Source organism: Carya illinoinensis, chromosome 8, assembly GCF_018687715.1.
Source record: "Carya illinoinensis cultivar Pawnee chromosome 8, C.illinoinensisPawnee_v1, whole genome shotgun sequence".
Lineage (NCBI taxonomy): Eukaryota > Viridiplantae > Streptophyta > Magnoliopsida > Fagales > Juglandaceae > Carya > Carya illinoinensis.
Window position 1 is genome coordinate 18,685,581 of NC_056759.1, and position 18,348 is coordinate 18,703,928.

The 18,348-nt window shown below is 37.1% G+C and overlaps 3 protein-coding genes across 6 annotated transcripts in view; 2 read left to right on the forward strand and 1 right to left on the reverse strand.

Moving 5' to 3' along the window:
- LOC122318158 (aspartic proteinase 36-like) overlaps window positions 1-754 on the forward strand; it is a 41,052-nt gene extending 40,298 nt beyond the window's left edge. Inside the window, exon 11 of one of the 2 annotated variants that reach the window (XM_043135341.1) lies at window positions 412-646. In XM_043135341.1, the coding sequence (XP_042991275.1) occupies window positions 412-432 (21 nt within the window). In that variant the 3' untranslated portion in view covers window positions 433-646. Of the gene's footprint in view, window positions 1-411 lie in introns of both variants that reach the window. The other variant, XM_043135340.1, reaches the window with a different exon arrangement.
- A 287-nt stretch (window positions 755-1,041) lies between these two features.
- On the reverse strand, window positions 1,042-3,876 carry LOC122318160. Its single transcript, XM_043135343.1, has 5 exons — window positions 3,648-3,876; window positions 2,728-2,954; window positions 2,424-2,504; window positions 1,376-1,726; window positions 1,042-1,264 (listed from the first exon to the last, which is right to left on the reverse strand). The coding sequence occupies exons 1-5, from the start codon at window positions 3,799-3,801 to the stop codon at window positions 1,163-1,165; spliced, it is 915 nt and encodes a 304-aa protein (XP_042991277.1). The 5' UTR covers window positions 3,802-3,876; the 3' UTR covers window positions 1,042-1,162.
- Window positions 3,877-8,005: 4,129 nt separating this feature from the next.
- On the forward strand, window positions 8,006-14,324 carry LOC122317832 (probable protein phosphatase 2C 33). Of its 3 annotated transcripts, none has more exons than XM_043134870.1 (7): window positions 8,006-8,452; window positions 8,720-9,294; window positions 10,296-10,685; window positions 10,778-10,895; window positions 13,166-13,389; window positions 13,511-13,623; window positions 13,739-14,324. In XM_043134870.1, the coding sequence occupies exons 2-7, from the start codon at window positions 8,953-8,955 to the stop codon at window positions 13,794-13,796; spliced, it is 1,245 nt and encodes a 414-aa protein (XP_042990804.1). In that variant the 5' UTR covers window positions 8,006-8,452; window positions 8,720-8,952; the 3' UTR covers window positions 13,797-14,324. The 3 variants fall into 3 exon arrangements, 2 of the variants coding, with proteins under 2 accessions (XP_042990804.1, XP_042990803.1); XR_006244660.1 differs by having other exon boundaries at window positions 8,010-8,452; window positions 13,511-13,961; window positions 13,994-14,324; XM_043134869.1 differs by having other exon boundaries at window positions 8,010-8,452; window positions 13,511-14,324.
- The last annotated feature ends 4,024 nt before the right edge of the window (window positions 14,325-18,348 follow it).

The window sequence follows — 18,348 nt, forward strand, 5'->3', positions numbered from 1 at the left end:
AGGGTGGTGAATCTTTTGGCTTGTTGAAGAGGAATTCAGGGCAATCGACAAATTACGGCTGTTTGGAAGATGGTGCCATTATGGCTTATGTGGTGTATTTGGAATGAGAGGAATGGTCAGTGTTTTGATGATAGGGAACATTCATTGGGAGGGATTAGAGATTTTTTCTTTCACACGACGTTACTTTGGGCCTCGGCTATTATATTAGATGGGACTAATTTTAATGACTTTTATGCAGTTCTTTCCAGCTCTTAGCTTGTAATTGTCTCTCTTGTATACTCCGTGTGAACTTGGGCTATGCCTAATTATGTGGATTAATAAATTTTTCTTATAAAAAAAAAAATATATATATATATATATATATATATATATATATGGCATTTCTCATTTCTGGTTGTTTTCTGCTTTTAGGCTCTTCAGGCATTAAGGTGAAGGATGACTCTGGAGTTGTGTATTCTGTTGGCGCCCACAATCTTTCCTCAGCTTCCACTAAGATTATTAGGAGAACACTAACATCCTTTTTATTACTGATTGCTATGCTGCAAAGCTTTTTATATTAAATTGTTTCTGGTTTGGCAGAGCGTTCATTAATTTGTTGTACTATATAATTTATTGATTGAAAAATTTGTGATTAGTTGTATTTTTATGAGGCTTGTAATGTTGGGTGAGGGTGGACGCTTCATTCTTGCAAATGATATATAAATTAAAGCAACATATGGCATTACTTGCCAAATACACATATATATTATAGATATGTGCATATTATATATGGAATGCGAATTACTTGCTTAAACAGGATCCATGGCACACATGGTGTATGTAAAGTAGATCATGTTATTGCAACAAGGGTAATGCCATAGTGGTGAAGTGTGCAAGCGCTATGCAGTGGATGTAGATTTGAAAAAGAGTGAGGTCTATTATTAAAAAATTAATTTTCTTTTCATATAAGTTTCGTATTTATTTGCTTTTTTCAAAGTAACTACGCGGTGCTTGCACACTTACAACTGTAAATATTATTTCTCTTGCTAGAAAATCTAAAAATTGCATAAGAAAGCTGAAGTGTGATTCTAATGATAAAAGATTAATTTTATACAACAATATACACTGCTGGTATTTATAATTACAACCACAATTACAAAAGTGAGTGTCCTCGGAACTGTTATTATAATGTTAATTTAAAAAACTGAACGACAAAATAGAGGACTGCCAGAAACAGTGCAATCTGGTACGCATCTCTTTGGAAGTTGTCATCTCTTTGAAAGAACTGAAGCAAAAGCAAAAGCAAACAGGAATGTCAGTTTATTAATAATGTAAACAACCTTGTATTCTCCATTTGTTCTACATGAGTTGCGAAAATAGAGAAAATAACTCTCACCTTCATTGGATCACCTGAGGGGTCTGGATACATCTCCAAGTTTTCTTTCTCAGTTGAGAAACGGCTTGTCAAGTTCTTAACACCATCAGCCAAATCTTTTCCAGCCTCAACAGTGGCAAAAAGACGTCGAGATGCCCAGAAGAATGCCTGGGCAATTACTGATGAAGATGATAAATCCCAGAATTCTTCATGCTCAACCACTTGCCCACTAATTTGGTTGAGAGTGAATTGCGAATTAACTTTTATTATCAAATCTCCTCCTACACCAGCAAGAAAAGATTTCGGCTTCCCTTTGATTGTCCACTTAATGATGAGGACACTGGTTGATAACATCGTCATTTCCTGCACAGACTGCAACAACAACATAGAAAGTTAAAAGTAGAATCATACTGACCAAAATCTGTATGAGCTGAAAGCTGAAGATCCTAAACAGCCATACTTTCTTCCTGAAAGCTCTTGCAAATGCTGATCTGACCAAAGTATTCTTTTTGTTTGATGTATGGAACGGAGCAAGGAAATGCATGAGAGCGAGGAATTAACATACACTGCACACCTGATGGAAACATGTGACAACATCCTCCCTCCTATAGGGCATGAAGAAGCCTACGTAAAAGATTATTACATGTGCATTTTTATCTTCGTGGTGTCGAGTTATCCATCTACTTTAATTTTGGAAGTACGCTGGTGTTTTCTTTTGAAGAAAAGTGACTTTTGCCTATTTACTTTTCTCCAAACTAACGAGCAATTCTTTATATAATCGTAGAGTATTCAAGCATCATACAGTCGCTTTAAAAAAGAATACGGTCTACTATTAAAAAATTAATTTATTTTTATATGGGTCTCATATTTATTCATTTTTTTTTTTAAATAATTACATAATACTTGCGCACTCATAACCGAACTATCATTTTTCCAAACAAAAAAGTCTACTTTAATACAAAGGAAGTAGGATTGGAAAGTTTCGACTCTCGTTTCAACACAGTCACACCCAATGCACACCTTTTTGTTCTAGCTTTATCTAGACAGACGCAGGTTCAACATATCTTACCACAGTTGGGTTGTCGAGCGCCTGGGTTGCCCATAATGGTCGCTTGTATTTCTCACGACCAGTAAAAGTTCTGACTGGATCCTGCAATTAGTATCATGACATATTGTGTCAAAACACTCTGATTGTGAAAATACATGTTTCAATACCCCCTGCAAGCAACTTAGTGATGAGGAGTGATATTAAGGAATTACCTGTGATCAGGATCAAATATGAAGGAAATTACTTATGAAAATAGTCGAGATTAAACATGAACATGTGATTTTATGATATAAAAGTCGAAAAAAATGTCACCATGCAATAATACCTTATATTTGACAGAAACAGCATAAGTCCCAAGGGCACGATTGCCTTCCCGAAGCTCTAGAATATCACGGGCAAGTTGTCTTGCTGTAGATTCCACCAAAGGGCTACTGATGCACTCAAACTCATTGCAGAGCTCTCCAAAGTCCATACCATCCACAATTTTATCGGCCTCTGATCTGTCAATGGTAGCATCTGGAGACAATTGTGTGCTTTTAGAATCGTTTGTAACTGCAAGACATCAGAAGCAATGCAGTCAAGTTTACATCAAACAGAGGTGTAGGTTCATTTTTATTTAAGCAACAATCAAAATGGAAATTTCAGCGTTATGATAAAGGAAAAAATATTTCATGGCCAGAAACTTTGTTAAGAGCTTCCTACGTACACACACACACACACACACACAGAGGTGCTAGGAAAGCGAATATCTGAACGCAAGTTTCAGTGGTATTTGCTGCTTTAATCGCAGAAAACTTTCTGCTGCATCCACACAAATAGATTATGCTGAAAACTGCCTTCAAATAGCAGCAAGTTGAAATGAGTTAAAGGGGAGATAGAGGCTGGACCTGAGTTTTCGTTTAACCAATCAAAAATAGAAAAGGCTCAGAGGGAATGGCGGCTGAAAGAGTAAGAAACGTCTTATTGTTCTTGCTTTTGCTAAGTTCAGAGGTCTCAGGACATTGACTGCTTCTAGTACTCTAAACCCAATAAATTGATTATGAATTATCTTCTCCATATATTTTCTAATCCAAACTTGAGTGAGGCAGAAAAAAAAAAAATCGAAAGTTGTCGTAATGTATTTAATTTTCTTTCAAAATTCTTAATGACATGTATGGTTATTATGCAAAGAAGCCATGAAAGCAGCATCGTGTGAAGAAGATAAGATATTGAAGAAGAAGAAGAAGACTAAGAATAAGAAGAAACCTCGAAGTAGAAAAGGGTGGAGGTAATAAGAGGACGAGGCAAAAGGCTTGGAGTTGAAAATGCATTTATTACTGCGGCGGAGGGTGGTGGAGACAGCAGTTGCCGCGGTGGAAGCAGAGGCGGTGGCCAGAGCAGAAGAAAGCAAACCACTCATGTTTCTTCATTCTGATGATACAATAACCATCTTCATGGGTGGAATAGAGAGCCTACACCTTTTGTGATTTTTTTTTAAATCCTTTCTTCTCTAACCCTCTCAATTGTAGATAAGGTGGGGGCCACGTGTGTATTTAACTAAAGCCACTGGTTTCGTTTGGGGTGCGGGGATTAATTGGGCGACATGGGTGTTCCACATGCAAACACATTGCTATTTTAACAATTTTTGGACTTTCAGTTACCTATCAAAACAAATGTTTGGACAAAAAAGAAAATAGAAATGAAGACTAGATGGGCATTTGGGTCAACTTGAACTCGATATTCAAGTTCAAGAATATCGAGGCAGGGGACATGACCGGTCAAGTTCCAGGAACAGGGGTAGGAGCAAGGCCAAATCTGAGTAGCAGATCACTTGTTAGAATTGTGGCAAACCGGATCACATCAAAAGAGTTTGCAGGAATCAGAAACAAATTTAAGATGACGCTTTGAACGCGGTGGCTGAAGAAATGAGGATGCTCTTATTCTTGCAGTGCACATTTTGGTTGACAATTGGGTATTGGATTCAGGGGCTTCATTCCATAGTACCTCACATCGACATGTCGTATAAAACTATGTTGCTGGTGATTTTGGGAAGATGTACATGACTGATAGAGAGGCACTGGTTGTAGTGGGAGGGAGTGATATGTGCATCACACTTCCGAACAGGAGCATGTGGACTTTTCAAAAAGTCAAACACATTTCAGATCTAAAGAAAAGTCTGATCTTTGTGCGACTGCTTGATGGCAGTAGTCATATAGTAGAGTTTCTAAATGAGCATGGAAAGTCACAAAGGGTGCGTTGCTCTTGGTACATGGGAAGAGATCTAATACTTTGTATTTGACATCAAGGTTTAGTATGTGCAGGAAATATAGAAGTGCAAAAGAGCAGATTTGATCACGTGAATTAGATGGGGAAGCAAAAAGGAGTTAGTTTTGTTGTTCCTCATGCAAGCATGGGGAAATCTCCCAATACCACAATGCGAAGTAGAGGTGTGAGAGACGGGGATAGAGTGTATGTTGTTCCAGACATGTACACCTACATTTGGTGCTCACAAAGTTGCTATGAAGACCAGACCTCCACATTGGTCACTTATCTTGAATTATATCTCGCTGATTGAAGGTGGTGAACCACAGTACAAAGGTAAAATCTTGTGAGATAGGAGATCGAGCAAGTGAGAGTTAGCTAAAAGACAAATAACTAGACTTCCAGGGAGGAAGTAGAAACTGCACAAGAGATGGGAAAGTTGATTGAAGAAAGAATAGGCTCGCAATAGGAGGTGGGATCAGTCGCCCAGACTAGAGATGTGGGCCTCAACTACAGGCACACTGCCACAGTTAATATGAGACCAAATATTTCCAATGTAATGGGAGTTGTGAGTTACCCTGCAAATGTGTTGCTTAGGGTGTTGTACATGAGGAACTGAGGTTGTGTGCAACTTCAATTGGTAGTCTAACTTGAAGACAAGGGTTGTGAGTCGTAGAGGTGGAGGACTACATGTTTGAGAGGTGATGGTGATGTGTTGGATTTGTAGAGCTTGGTTTTGTTGGTGTGTTAGCTTGATTTGATGACCCAACCACGGATGCATTATGGTTTTTTTGTGAATTTTCAACGAGGCTTATGCCATATAGCGCATAAAAATTATTGGCAATGTTTACGATTAGAAAAAGCTCCAGGCAGAAAGTTCGCTCAATAGGTCACTTGAGCAAAACTTAGATAAAGAGTTTACTCGACACTCTGCTCGAGCTTTTCTTGAATAGAGAATTCGATTGATGTGTGCTCGACAAGTCTATCGAGCAAATAATGTAGAAAATAAAAATTAGGATTTTCATTATGTGACATTATAAATATGTAATTAATGAGGATTTTGAGAGTTCTGAATAGTGAGACTTTGCCACAAAGTGTGTTTTGTAATTTCTCGGTATAATAAAAATCCTCTACAATTCTATGTCATACAATCGTTTGTTTGTGTTTATTTTTACTTTGTTCGTCATCGTTGTTTTCACAACAGGGGGCCGTCCATGTAACTCACCCTGCCCACATGATACTTGGTGAGCAATCCAACTGGTTTAACAGGCGAGCAGGATATCCACCGACTTGCCTGCCCCATCTATAAATAAAAAAAAATTTAAAAAAAATCATAATTTCTAATCCTAATTTTCAGACACTACGGCATCTCACCACTCTCTTCTTCTTCTCCCAGCCTCCCGTCGCATCTCACTCCTTTTCTTTTTCTTCTTCTCCTAGTCTCTTTCTCCTCTCGTCTTCCTCTTTTCTTTTTCTTCAAATTTTTCTTTTTCTTTTTGGTCTCCGTCTATTGCCGTCTTCCTCTGTCTGTCTTCTTCTTCTTTTGAGGGCCTCAGGGACACATTGAGTACGCCGCCTAAGGCCATTAAGCTTGGCTTTGATGACGATTGGATTCTTTTGAAGGACGCCACGCTGGCATCTGTTAACAACTGGATGGAGCACATTCTATTAACGACTGACATCTTTTGGAATTGGGTGGAGCACATATGGGCGAATAGCCCATAGGCCTATTTGCCCATTCGGTAGCCGAGCACGGCCACCCACCCATGCAGAACGAGAGAGACCAAGGCGTGAGTCCAACAATCGGGGGAGCAGGGGGGCTGGTTGCCCACCCGCATAGGACAAGTAGTAGAGCTAGTAGAAACGGTTGATTTTATCTCTAGTTTAATATGTTGAAAAGAGGATGTAGGTTTGTTTTTTTTCATGCATGTTGACGAGAATTATAAAGTACTGACTTTTGGAATATATTGAGTTAATTCAAACTAATCTCTTATACTAAGTTACTTAATGTGGTTCAATGAGATGTTTATCTGATATATAGATAAGCTATGAAAGGTCGTAATTTTTTATGATACACCAAGTGCTATATTCCTTAATGGAAGGTTGCTGACACCATTATAAATAGATCTATTGTGAGGGTCCGTAGCCAACTACGAGGACTGATGAGAATGGAAGATTAGAAGATTCCTTTCAAAATCTTAATGAGTTTCTACTCGTGATTTACTTGGATAAATATGAGTCATATGACTAAAGTTCGTATACTATTTTCTCACTTCGTTGCGCATTTATGCTCGAATTTTGTGCATTAATTGATACTCGAGCAATTTTCATGTCAGATTGTTTGGTGTTGGTGATTTTGATTTCATGAAACTCTTTCTTGGACTCCTTGCTCATGATTTCATTTTGGCTTCATGGTTGGTTGAGAATCACGTGCATGTATATATATATATATATATATATATTTTATGGTACATATATATGCTTGTTTGAAGATAAGAAGAAGAAAAGAGGGAGAGAGAGGGACACAGGAGGCAAGTGTTTAGGAGAGAGGAGCTGCACAAGGAGAGGAAGGTCAACTCTGTTTCAGTGGATGACTTTCTGCACGGGGAGATGAAGCACGAGCAAAGGATTGAGGAGGAGATGAAAATTCACAAAGAATAGGAGAGGAGAGGAGTCTTCAAGCAAGAGAGATGATTTTGGAGGAAGAATCGGTTTGATTTTTTCTTTGTCAGTGAACCGGCCACGTATGGTGTATGGTGTAAAACATTTAAACCAGCTGATGAGAAATTTATTCATCTTATTTACAATACAAAATTCAACAAATGTTATGATAGCACTCTCGTATCAATACACATGTAAACAAGTGAAAGTAATTATATTAATGAACATATATATGCAAAACATAAGTCATTTAATCACATGTGAAAGCATGTTCATATAGAATTATGTAAATAATAGTTAAATGATATTGTGAATAGTAGTAAAGTAGTGAAACGGTACGAGTTAAGATGTTTTATTGAATTTTAAAAAATAAGAAAGAAAAAATTTAATAAAAATATTATAAAGTTTAAAAATTATTTGAATATAATTTTTTAATATTATTTTTATTTTAAAATTTAAATATTTTATATTATGTTTTTTGTGTATATGTTTGAAAAAGCTGTATTGAATTTTGTATTTGAGTAATGAGTAAATAATAATTTGATGGGAAAAATGAAAATTAAAAATTAAAAAAATATCTTATATTTAAATAATGTTTATAAAAAAAATTATAAGAAATTTAATGTTATGTTATTCGTACAATTCGTTGACCGCAAAAAAGTTTTCACGCACTTTTCCGCCCAAGTATGTCTGGCCTTATTTCTTCTTCCTTGTCCGTTATTTCTGAAAGTGAGCGACAGGGTCTCAGCCCTTCCTCCCTTTCTTGGTAAACTCTCTCTCTATCTCTCCAAGGAAGAAACAAGACAAAAGGTCTCTATCTCGTTACGAAAGATCTCACTTCGTCTCGGTGGTTGAAATTTTTTCTGCAATTGACACTTTCATTTTACCGTCTCCTTCATTTCCTTCTCTAAATCTCTATGCTTGCTCTCTCTCCTTTTGTTGGCATTCTGTGCGGCAAGACTACCTTGGTTTGTGCCGATTCTGATTGGTTTTGGCTTTCATTTATGTTATCTTGAGCTTGATCTGATCGAAAATCATTGATGAAGCGCTTTGTTTTCATATTGGTTAAAGTTGTGAGATTAGACGGCTTGGTGATTCATTTTGGGTTTATGGGTATGTGAAGAATGAGGGGTTTTGTGTTGGAAGAGGTATTTGTTGCACATTGGATACGGAAAAAAGTTTTATCTGCAATAAATCTTATTACTTGGCTTTCTTCTGGGCTATATGCTCTTTTTAGCTTTCCAGTATCTTCGTGGTCAAATAATAGTAAAAGGTCAAATTTATTTATTTATTTTTGGTGCTTTAGCCCCGAGTCGATTACAAGAAGTACCTTCTATTGATATATGAGCAATTATTGCGATTTTGGTTCTTGCTGATTTCTGTGTTTTTTTTTTTTTTCCTGGGATTGGGGGCAGACCTTAGAAGTTTTACTTCGGGGGGCTTTGAGTTCAAAAGGGTCTGCGCCAATTTGCTGGTAGATTGTGATCGAAGAGAATAAAGGTCGAATTGACGCCGTAATCTGATAATTAGGCTGTGAATTCACAAGGGTTCTATTCGATTAGCTGAATTCGAGAGGTTAAAAGTGGAACCAGTGGATTTATCTACAATTCAGGCTCTGAAATTTGAAAGGTTTGTAGGATTCCACTAAATGTTTCTGACGGCTCCTTCAATTGAGAATAGGGGTTGTGATTCTTCAGCTCCTCTGGAATGCATCTTGAATATAGTCAGGGCCCTCAGAATGGGGTCCTGCTTGTCTGCCGAAAGCGGGAGCCCACTCCCTGGTTCGCCATTATCCCCTGCGGTGGTCAAGAAGCGAAAGATCTTAAAGAAAAGGCCAGGCTCTCGGACATCTTCCTTCGAGCATAGTAGGGATGAACCGTTGCATAGAATTCCAGGGAGGATGTTCTTGAATGGGTCTAGTGAAGTGGCTTCTTTGTTTACTAAACAAGGCAAGAAAGGGACCAACCAGGATGCCATGATTGTTTGGGAGGTGACCTCTTCCTCATATTCACATGCTATAAATTCTTTTTGGTCAATATTGTTTCTTTAGTGGCATAGCAAGAAAACTATTAACTACTTTTTTTAATTGAAGAATAATATTTATTTTGTTTCATTTACAATTGCTTGATTGCTTTCTCTAGCAAATGGAACTTTAGTAGAAATATCTGTAGCTTTGGTGCTAATTTATTAATCTCATATCAAGATGCATAATCTACTTCTTCAATTCTTCAATTCTCATCTTATCTGTTAATTTGCCTTCACCTCAGATATATTCAGCTAGAGGAAATTCTCCCCTGGTTCTTGAAAAAGTACTTCTATGAAACTGTCTGCATATCCTGTAATTTTCTCTTTTTTCCAGGATGTTTTCCAGTTTTTCAGTTGCCTCACCATATCACCCATCTATGCTAGCAAATTGAAATCTTCTTTTGTTTGATGTTTCTCATCATGACTCCGTGTATGAGGAATAAGAGATTTGGCTCAGCTTCATCTCAAAAAATTGAAGGTTGCCATTGGCATATATATCAGCAATCAGATGATTTCATCCTTCAATTCTTTCAAACCGTTCTACTGTATCCTCTTCGTTTGTTTCTTCTTACAATTTTATGGAGCTATTATTAGCCATGATGTTTGTTCAAAAGGAAACACAGGCTGGTGTATATTTACTGAACTCAATATATTATGTTACTGCATATGTTAAGGGAAAAAAAAAAACACCTAGATGAGTTGAAACATCTGCTTATTCTTTTTCATTCATTGCTTCCTTTTTTGTTCCTTCTATATTGTTCTCTGGTTCTTTGATTATATTATTATCCTACAATTAAGATCATCTTATGCAATTAGCTCATTATATCACTGATCAGAAAAAATACTTAGCTACATTATGTGAAATCATTCATCTTCCTTTTGTGTCCAAAATTGGTAGCAGTACTAGTATCTTTGCTTGCTTGCTAAATTTTCATTCACAAACTTTTTTTAAACTGCAATTTTCAGAATTATGGTTCCAGATCAGACACGATTTTTTGTGGTGTTTTTGATGGCCATGGTCCCTATGGTCACATTGTTGCAAAGAGAGTGAGAGATTCACTACCTCTGAAACTGAGTGCCCACTTGGAAGTGAACATGACTGGTGAAGATGTTCTCAAAGAGATCAGCCTTAATACTGCTGGAAGCATGAACTCGGAAGATACTCACTTCATATCTGCTGGTGAAGAATCTAGGGCCTCCATTGATCTTCAAGAAGCAGAAAAGCATCCTGAGATCTTTCAGATTCTCAAGGATTCATTTCTGAAAGCTTTCAGAGCCATGGACAGGGAACTGAGAGCACACCTACATATTGATTGCTTCTGTAGCGGGACAACAGCGGTTACTCTGGTTAAGCAGGTTATTCTCTCATAGCAGTTAAAATATTTAACTTAAATCTGTATTTTGTGATATATTCTTAATGCTCGTATATCCATTGGCTGCTATTTTAGGGTCAGGATCTTGTCATTGGAAATGTTGGGGACTCCAGAGCAGTATTGGGTATGAGAGACAAAGATTATTCTCTAGTTGCAGTTCAGTTGACTGTGGATCTCAAACCAAGTCTTCCAGGTCTCTCTCTCTCTCTCTCTCTCTCTCTCTGTGCAATAAGTTCTTCTCTACTACTTTTAATCAATGTTGAATACTTTTTATTTTATTTTATTTTATTGATTTTATTTTATTTTATTTTATTTTATTTTATTTATCAATGTTGAATACCTAGACACAAGGAATGTATCTCTTAGGCATGGACCAAAAGTTTATCTCTAGTAAGGGTGCATTGTGGGTTTGGTTACTCTCCTAGATATTGTTGTAATATTGAGCTAAAGTGGTTGCAGCTGCCAAGGGGCTTTCATTCTTTTGGATGGGGAGAGAGCGGGCTTAAATTCTTTAGCCTTTTTTTTTTAAAAAAAAATTTGAAAGAATATTTATTGTGGGAAAGATGTTGGCCTGATCCTTTTTTAAGTGTTAGTTTTTAACTAATCTTAATTAATTGAGTTTTTATTTTATCTTTTTCGTAAATCAAGGGTAGTTTGGTCATTTAAATTCATATTGAGAGTGCTTTAGAAAAAAAATTAGGTTCCATTACAGTGGCTCTACAGCCACCGCTGGGAGCTACCACTGGGGGCTCCCACTAGTGTATTTTATATGTTTTTTTTTTTTTTTTTTTTTTTTGCTTTTTTTTTCACATGTATTTTTTTAGCACTTTTAAATATTTTTTTAAAAAATAAAAAATTCACAACATCATTAAAAAACACTTCCTTAATCACTAAGTAAAAATAAAATTAAAATTAAAAATTAAAAAATCCCAGCGGGAGCTCCAGCAAGAAGAGTAGCCATTCCATAATATTTCTATCAATTGGATGGTGGGGTGTAAATTGAAAAATAAATGGTAGTTTAGGGTACAGCATTGATGCTCTTGTAGTCTGGAGTACAATTAGAAAAATGGGTGGTACTTTGGAGGTGCAGAATGACATTTCTTCTATATTATATTTACACATACGGTTTCATTGACAAAGCTTCTACATAACATATTTCCTTCCTTTCTCAATGCAATATTTCAGATTCTCCAATACATACCATAGGATAGTTAGGTTTAGCTAAGGACTAGGCCTTAATTGAATGTTTATCATTCTATAAACTTGACTTCTTTTCTCTCTCAAGTACATTTTCTATCAAATAAGGTTATGGAATTGGAGTTTGCGTGGAATTAAAAAAGAACATTGGTAACAGTGGAAGGTTAAATTATTTTTTTCAGAATTGTTAAATTATCAATGTTCAGATCAAAACTTGACTGTCTGTTTGATTTTTTGTTTGTAATCAGATTATGCTGCCACCAAGGATTGTAGTCTTTAGAGTAGTTTTCAGTTTTGGCAATGTTCTAGCTTTTCACATGCCGGGTAAATACACATTCTTTGTTTGAAGAAAGTCTTTTATGGTTTCAAAGCTAATATTGCATTAGGGCTAAACTAGTTTTAAATTGAGTCATCAATTTGTGAGTAATAGATATTTAAAGATGCAGGGTATACTTTATTTTATTCTCATCTTGTCATCAATTTCCTTTCCTTCTTCTCCTGTCCCATTTTGTTTTTAATATATGGAATGACAGTGCTTTAGTAACAGGAAGTATCCCGGCATGTTATGGAAGAATAATTATTAAAATGTTTACACTCTTGCACAGTTGACGTATTCCTAAACCTTGTTGCCATGTTACACATAAGTCTTAATGACATTGTTCACATCTGTCATGTTCTAGCAGTACATGTTTGGTGCAATTGGTAAGGGCAACAAAGTACTTATATTAGGCCTGTCATAACAGATGAAGGAAATAGTAGGCGAAGTAGAATTTGTTAGGAGTGGTGAAGGATGTTGATGCACATGGCAAAGATCTATTCTATAGAAGGCAATGTGTGTAATGGACCTAATGGCGTAAACTCTTAAATGTGTGAATCAGACCAGTGAGTGGCTCAGAGCAGGTGGCAGAAAATCCTAAATCCCTTTAATTAGTAAGATATATTAGCTAGTTGGATTGGTGCAGTTGATTGTGTGGTTGTTTGGCAAGAGAAAAACAACTGGCATTGGGCTTGGATGATGACGTAGTGTCAATGAATTAAGCAAACTCATTGGTTAATTGACATATTGGTTTTATAGGTAGCGGACTTCCTTGATGTATAGATAAGTGTTTCCATGTTTTTATTCATGAATTGGAAATACATAAGAAAATCTCTTGCGATCCATTGTGGTCTTGCTTGGTTGCTTCTTTTTACTATCACATTTGTTTGTCCGCTATTTCCATTTTGTCAACTTCTTGCTAAAGTCTTGGTTTTTATTTTCCTTTACAGAGGAAGCGGATAGAATCCGAAAGTGCAGAGGGCGTGTTTTTGCTCTTCAGGGTGAACCAGAGGTTGCTCGTGTCTGGCTGCCAAATAATAACTCCCCTGGCCTTGCCATGGCTCGTGCATTTGGAGATTTCTGCCTAAAAGATTTTGGTCTGATCTCTGTGCCCGATATATCTTATAGGCACATCACCGAGAAGGATGAATTTATCGTCTTGGCTACAGATGGGGTAAGGATAGCCATCCAAAGGCAGATAACAAAACCATATTGTTTCTTTTTCTGTGTGATATTACCCATTCTGTAGTTGTGAACAAAACTAAGTTTGCTTTACTTCTTTTTTTTTCCTGCAGATTTGGGATGTGCTATCAAACAAAGAAGTGGTAGACATTGTCGCATCAGCCCCAGCACGTTCCTCTGCAGCTCAGTTCCTTGTTGAGTCAGCAATTCGAGCTTGGAGATATAGGTATCCAACTTCTAAAATCGATGACTGTGCTGTAGTTTGCCTCTTCCTTGACACAAACACGACGTCTGCTGCTTCTAATACCAAGTTGAAAGAGCAGCTTACCTTTGTGGATCAGGCTGAGGCTTGCAGTGAGAAAGAGGAGCTATCCAACCCAACAACTACGGATTTTGTAGGAACAATCCAAACTGACAATGAAACTCTGCAAAAGGATGCAATGAAGAGGCCTTAAAGCCTAAAGGAGGAAGAAATACATATGGACGCTGGAAAAGAGTGGTCTGCTCTAGCAGTGTCTTGTGTAAACACGTTATGAAACCTGCCTAGGTTTGTGCCAGGAAAGGAAGAGAAGGAAGATGATTACCTTTGTCTTTGAAGATGGCGACTTTTTTTCCTTGTTATTGTTTAGTTTTAATTTTCTACAGAAAGGTAAAAAGATTTGTAGGGTCATTGATGTTACATCCGGAGAGGTGGGCCCGGCTATATTAGCGCGTCTGGTGGGAAAGCTTCCTCCGTCTCTTTTGGGTGGAATTGGAATTTTGTTAAAAATCCATCTATACGCCAATTTTCTTTAAATTTTTTATTTTATTTTTTATAACAATACAATGATTTGTTGGTGATTGTAATGTTCTGGATGTAGACATGCAGCATAGCTCATGCCATGTTTTTTAACTTAATGCATTTGCTGTAAAAGATATTTTCTTTCCTGTTTGTGTCTTGAATCAGTTGGCCAAAAAGACACTTTTCAAGTGCAAATTTGATGCACAAAACAGATGGAAAGAGCCAATCATACTAATGTCACAATTGGTTTTTTTGGGAGGAGGACTCTCATTAAGTCACATCAATTTGTGGGTTTAATTTTATGTAATTCCTTTGTTATTAAAGTATTTTCCAATTGGTAAGACATGAAAGGCTGGCAGTAGGAGGCTGTGAGGTTGGCCTACCATTTCTACTTAATCTACTGTGGCCGAAAAACCAGAGTTCCCTACCACATTCTAATTGTTCTTTCTTCTTGGATTATTGGTCTTTCCCAGCTGGGTATTCATATCAACTTGGCGTGAGGGAAATGTGGAAGTTGATTTCCTGTCCCACTATTAGTTTTATACAGGGAGACAAGATTTGATATTTTCACATTTTTTGATTTTATTATATCATTTATTTCCTACTTTCTGCCCACACCTTCTCTCTGTTACCGACTCAAGGCTCCATCCGGCCCTCTACTCCTGATCCCCCTCCTCACCAACTCTACTTTAGGCCAACCTCTCCCATTTTCTACACTTTTCTTGCATACTTGGCCTTTCTTTGCTTTGGTATGAAAATCCTCGTAGCCCCAATATTTTGCCCTTCAAGCCCCACCAATCACCACACCCCGACTATAGGGATTCATCTCTCCTTTTACTGTTTGACGAGCCCAATCACGTCCTCAAACGATATGCGTGCAATTTCTACACACTAATTCTGGCTTGCAAGGATCTCACTCGCCATCCTTACGGTCTTAAGTAGGGATGTAAACGGGTCAAGCTCAAACGAGTAGTGGCAGTGGGTGGTAAGGACTTATTCATTAAACTATGGAAAACGATAAAACTTAACTTTTTTACAACTATTTCAAATGAGGCAATTACACAAAATTAAAATTATTTTTAATAGGAGAAATTCTATCAAGCATGCTGGTCATTAAGCACGAATTGCACACCCTCCATGTCATCATATATGAAATGTCTATTCTACCCTCAGTTAAATTGAATCAATTGCTTTCCTTCATTGTTCCACCACCCTCCTTTTCTTTTCTTTCTCTGGAAACCATGCCATAGATTCCTTTTTTTTCTTTTCTTTTTTTTTTTTTTTTTCTTATTCCCCGATTGATGGAAATTCTAGGGCTTTTTGTAAAAAATTTGTCCGAGAGAAATTTGACTACAGGCTCCAAGGAAATTTCTCAAGGCCAACTTCGGGATTCCCTAACCCTTTTTATTGATAAAAACCAACAGCAAACTGATGCCTCAAAACTCATCTCAAACCCCTGTTAGTTTTGCAAAATTACCAAAAGCAATATGAAAAACACTATTCTCAAAAATAGCACAATCACATTTTCAGGTTTAACCTGCTAATCCTGCCAAAGCCTGGCAATTCAATAACTTTAGGTGCATTTAACTATTATTTCACTACTTGAGGAATACACTGCACGCTCAATCAATTCTAAAACAAATTACAGTTTAATACAAATTAAAACCAATCAGTGGTGCTTGCAAATTTCTGAATGTTCCTAGCATTCACCCTCATTTGGGCGATGGGCTTCTCGGTACTATGGGAGGAGGGAAGTGCAAAGGAAAATGGACTCTCGAATCTCGTGTGGGAGTGAGGGCGAATGATTATGAAATTTTTTGTTTTGTTTTACAATTTTTATTGTCTTTAACTTAACTTATACACGTGTTCATTTCGTGCACTACAGGGGCTTTCCTATACCACAACTCTTTTAATAGTGGGGCACAACTACATGACCTAATTATAAAATAGTTGTAGGTTCTTGTCTCTACAAAAATTAAGTATCAGTAATTTGACCCGAGAATCTAGTTGAGTAAGCATGTGTGCCTAATGTAGGAGACAATGCCATAGAGAACCCTCTTGATGGAGACGAGCCTATACCAGCTATACCCATCAATGTAATAAATTTTGGCCTAGCTCAGAATGACCCTAGACCCTAGAGAGGTTAGTCCTATTTTATCTATACACAAACTAAGGATTTCCATGGATATGAGTTATGTTTTTATTGGGCTGATATTTTTGTTTATGTTGATGTGTTGTTACTTTTACACATTGTCTCATTTGAGGAGTTAATATACTTCAATGACTTGGCAATTATCGACAAAGAGACTGTTGGGATCGAGTGAAGATCTAGAGACGAACTAGATGTAGAGAAAGTAATAGAAAATGCAAATCAAAGTCAAAATAGAAATGAAAATTGGCAATCACACAAAGACACCAAAATTTAAGTGGTTCAACTTAGAACAGCAACCTTTGTCCACTGGCGGAGTCGATCTTCAATGAAATTCACTCACACAAAGATAAGAGTATAAAAGAGGAATCATAAATCACTCCTTAATCCCAAAACTCCAATGCACCCAATGAGCTCTCAAAGCTCACAAAATGAGCACATAAGGAGTTCTCTCTTTCTAGCCGCGCTCACTCTCATCATTCTTACCCAAGATGATATATGAGATATGAGATATAAGATACCTCACAAATGAAACCCCTTCCCTGTTTATAGCCAACCACCTCCTTAATGGATGGTGGAGATTAGTTTGATCCAATAGCTTTCATGGATTCTCTAGACCCTTCCAGAGAAGTACACCACCTCTACTATATTCTAAAGGAGCGGGCTACTTTATCGCCAAAGTAGCACTGCTCCATTTGACTGCTAGTTACTTTTTAGCCTTTTTTTTTTCATTTTTCTTTTCACATTTTTTAAATATTTTAAAAAAAGAAAAATAAAATATACCAATACACTTAAAATCACTTCCTTAATCATTAAGTAAAAAAAAATTGATCAGCGGTCAACTAGAGCGGTCATCATGGGGCAGCATACAAGCTTTTCTCTATTCTAAAGCCCCTAGAATATTCTAGAGCATCCCTCACCATTGTAGAGACTCCCCTCTCCAGAACCCTCTTAAGAACACCAAAACACTCCAAAGCCTTTTGGAGCCTTCCACCACACTCTAGACTTCTCTTGAGCCTTCTAGGGTCACCTAGAACCTTCACCCTCTAGATTATTCTAGAGTCTTTTAGCACCCTCTGGATCCCACCAGAGCCTTGTAGAACGCCCTAGGGTCACACCCTTGAGCATGCCACAAGCCACAGTCAAACCAAGTCTCTAGAATGGTGTTTTCAACAAAAAATCAAGCCACCATTCTGACAGAGACATTGGTTGAGTTCTGTCTCATAAAAGTAAATTTTGGAGCATAATAGTGGGGGGTATACGGCTAGGTTTATAAGCTTCTAAAGACACTCTTCTACTTGAACACTGAACAATGCTTTGATTAGGCTCTTTTATGGTACCTAGAGCCCTAGCTATAGGTACCTTGTGTGATCGATTGTCTAATTTCATAGCTAAGATTTACTCTTTGATTCTAGTTACAAGCAATAGTTGTAGAATCTAATAGCTTCGAACTCGAGGCAAGGAAACAACATATATAGGAGACAACAACTAGATTCTAAATTCTAGTAAAGGAAACCCTAATTCACCATCTATACCACTACCCCACTCATCCTCTACGAACAACTGATCATGGCTGAAAACTTGATCTAGAATATCAAAAAATTGTTTATGTTACTTAAATGTATGAAAAAATTAATAAAATTTGCATTTCACAATTTACAAACTGATGGGAGGTGCAAAATGTTGGTGGTTAACAAAACAGAAACAATTGGAACAATTGATGGAAATGAGATCCATCCCTAGTTATTGTTTAAGCAAGAGTTTCTAGAGAGATATTAACCAAACAATATGCATGAGGCGAGGTTGGGAGAATTCATCAACTTAGTACAAGGGACGATGGTAGAGTAGTTCTTCACAAAAACGGGAAGAGAATGTAATTCGAAGAGGTATTGAACCCATAGCATAAAGAGAGGGTATGCACCTTGCAACTAAGAAATTTAACTAGGATCGTAGAAAGAGAAATCATGGAAGTGAACATGCAAAAAAATGCCACTAGAATTGCTAAGGAGGCGAAAATACCT